The sequence below is a fragment of the Nicotiana tabacum genome, chromosome 20 (genome assembly GCF_000715075.1).
Source record: "Nicotiana tabacum cultivar K326 chromosome 20, ASM71507v2, whole genome shotgun sequence".
Classification (NCBI taxonomy): Eukaryota; Viridiplantae; Streptophyta; class Magnoliopsida; order Solanales; family Solanaceae; genus Nicotiana; species Nicotiana tabacum.
Window position 1 is genome coordinate 95,378,347 of NC_134099.1, and position 2,371 is coordinate 95,380,717.

General features: G+C 36.5%; 1 protein-coding gene across 1 annotated transcript; it reads left to right on the forward strand.

Annotated features, from left to right (window-relative positions):
* The first annotated feature begins 740 nt into the window (after positions 1–740).
* Positions 741–1,939, forward strand: LOC107793142 (6,7-dimethyl-8-ribityllumazine synthase, chloroplastic-like). The gene has a single exon (XM_016615428.2). It carries the CDS (start codon positions 964–966, stop codon positions 1,660–1,662), a length of 699 nt encoding a protein of 232 aa, XP_016470914.1. The 5' UTR covers positions 741–963; the 3' UTR covers positions 1,663–1,939.
* Positions 1,940–2,371: the final 432 nt, after the last annotated feature.

The following is a 2,371-nucleotide window of genomic DNA, read 5'->3' on the forward strand; positions in this document are numbered from 1 at the left end:
GTTTTCCCAAGAGCAAGGTGGGAAGTTCTTGGAGGGAAGGATGCCGGGGGTCTATTTGGAAACAGCCTCTCTACCCTAGGGTAGGGGTAAAGTTTGTGTACACACCACCCTCCCCAAACCCTACTAAGTGAGATTATATAGATTCTAAAAATCAAAAGCTCCTCACACATACTTGAATGATTTTGTCTTTTATATACTGAAATTACAATGGAAATTTTAAGCTATCAATTTGCTTTAAAAAAAATACATATAACTATTCACAAAAAACAAATTTAATAACATGAAAAATAAATTACCTTGTAACAACATGTTACATACACCAATAAATTAAAAAAAATCAATGTATTTTAAATCATATTAGAGTCATGCTTTGACACGTGGCCCATGTATATCGTCATCTACTATACCAAATCTAAATATCTTAATTTTATCATATGTTAGATATTATGAGTCATTTATATTCTCGTTTGTCAGCAACTATTTATCTTTGATTCTAATGGAGCTCCAATCTAAAGTATAGCGAAAAAAGATTTATAGAAAGTTACATTTGGATTTTTTTGGAATATCAATTTTGACACGTTAACATTGATTACACTTCACTACACTTCTTGGATAGTTGGATAAGTAAGTCCGCGTTAAGCCATCCTTAGAATTCCATTTTCAATCTAAAGTCGCAATCTTTTTTGAAGGAATGGAATAAGGGAAAGAGTAGACTAACCAAGAAAAGGGACAACAGATATACAAAAACAAAGACAAAAATTGAATATTATCCAGCATGGGGCAGGCCGAAAATTAAAGGCATAGGACATGCCAAGCAACTTCGGCGTGAATATGGCACTCCTTACCCCCAAAAGACCAACTATATAATGAAGAAAACCAAAGTCCAATCCTCGTCAACACTCACAAGAAGAACAAATTCACATTCATCCCAAGTCCTAGCTAAGAGAGTCAAAAAAAAAAAAAATGGCAACTTCCGCTTTCGGACAGTGCAATCTTCTACCTCGTACAACAACTACTATGAATCCCACACAACTGCAGTCTCCTCGTCAACTTTTCTCTTTGTCTTTCAACAGACAAAGCTTAATAACCTCTTCATCACGTGCACTATCAATGTTCACCCAATCTGAAGGTTTCAGTTCTGTAATTAATCAGAAACATTGTCGGGAGGAATATCAAAACCGGTTTCAAACATGTGCTGTTCGTGAGTTGACCGGTTCTGTTACCTCTACCCAAGGCCATCGCTTTGCTATTGTTGTTGCACGTTTCAATGATTTGATCACAAAGAAACTTTTGGAGGGAGCTTTACGCACTTTCAAGAGTTATAACTCAGAAGATGTTGATGTTGTGTGGGTTCCTGGCTGTTTTGAAATAGGATTGGCCGCACAGCAACTTGGAAAGTCACGAAAATATCAAGGGATACTGTGTATTGGAGCTGTAATAAGAGGTGATACGTCTCACTATGATGCTGTCGTTAATGCTACAACATCAGGAGTAGTTTCAGCAGGTCTAAATTCTGGAACGCCTTGCATATTTGGTGTTTTGACATGTGATACATTGGAGCAAGCTTTCGATCGCGCTGGTGGTAAGTGGGGAAATAAAGGTGCCGAAGCAGCGTTGACAGCTATTGAGATGGCGTCTTTGTTCCTCGAACCTTTAGAATAGCAAGGGAAAATTTTATTTTGTGTCTCATACAACTTGCACTAGTTGTATGAGGTAACTTTTTTGTCTCATAGTTTTGTGGATCCATATTTCTATAGACCCAGAAGTGTAAGATTGAGGTCCACAAATTTGTGAGACAAAAAGGAGTCTCATACAACTAGTGTAAGTTGTATGAGACACAAAATAAAACTTCTCGAATAGGAATGTCCCTCTCCTCTATTTAATTACCAGCATCTGTTTCAAATAAAGAAAGAGAATGTCCCTCTCCTCTATTTCTCAAGTGATGTCTAGCTACCCTTTTTGTTGAACATTTACCTATTTAACTGAGTACGGACTTTAAAAAAAGATAGAAGACTTTTGAACTTGTGGTGTAAAATTAGGCACATATATTTTGTGTGGCTATAAATCATTGTATAAAGGTATATTGTTTCCAAATAAGGAAAGAGATCATTTTTTTTGGCACGGACCAAAAAGGAAATAGGTTCACATAAATTGAAACAGATAGAGTATATGGTTTTCCATCAACAATACTCATTTCTTGTTGAGGTGAGGTCTACCGGAAATAACCTCTCTATCTTCCCAAAATAGGAGTAAAGTTGGTGTATACATTACCCTCCCTAAATATATACATTACTCTCCCCAAATCCACGTGTGAGATTTCACTAGATTGTCCTCCTTGTTGTTTTCTGTCAACAATATAATGGACTAGTGC

Excerpts from the sequence above, each read along its gene's own strand:
- LOC107793142 (XM_016615428.2), top strand. The coding sequence starts at position 964 with ATGGCAACTTCCGCTTTCGGACAGTGCAATCTTCTACCTCGTACAACA.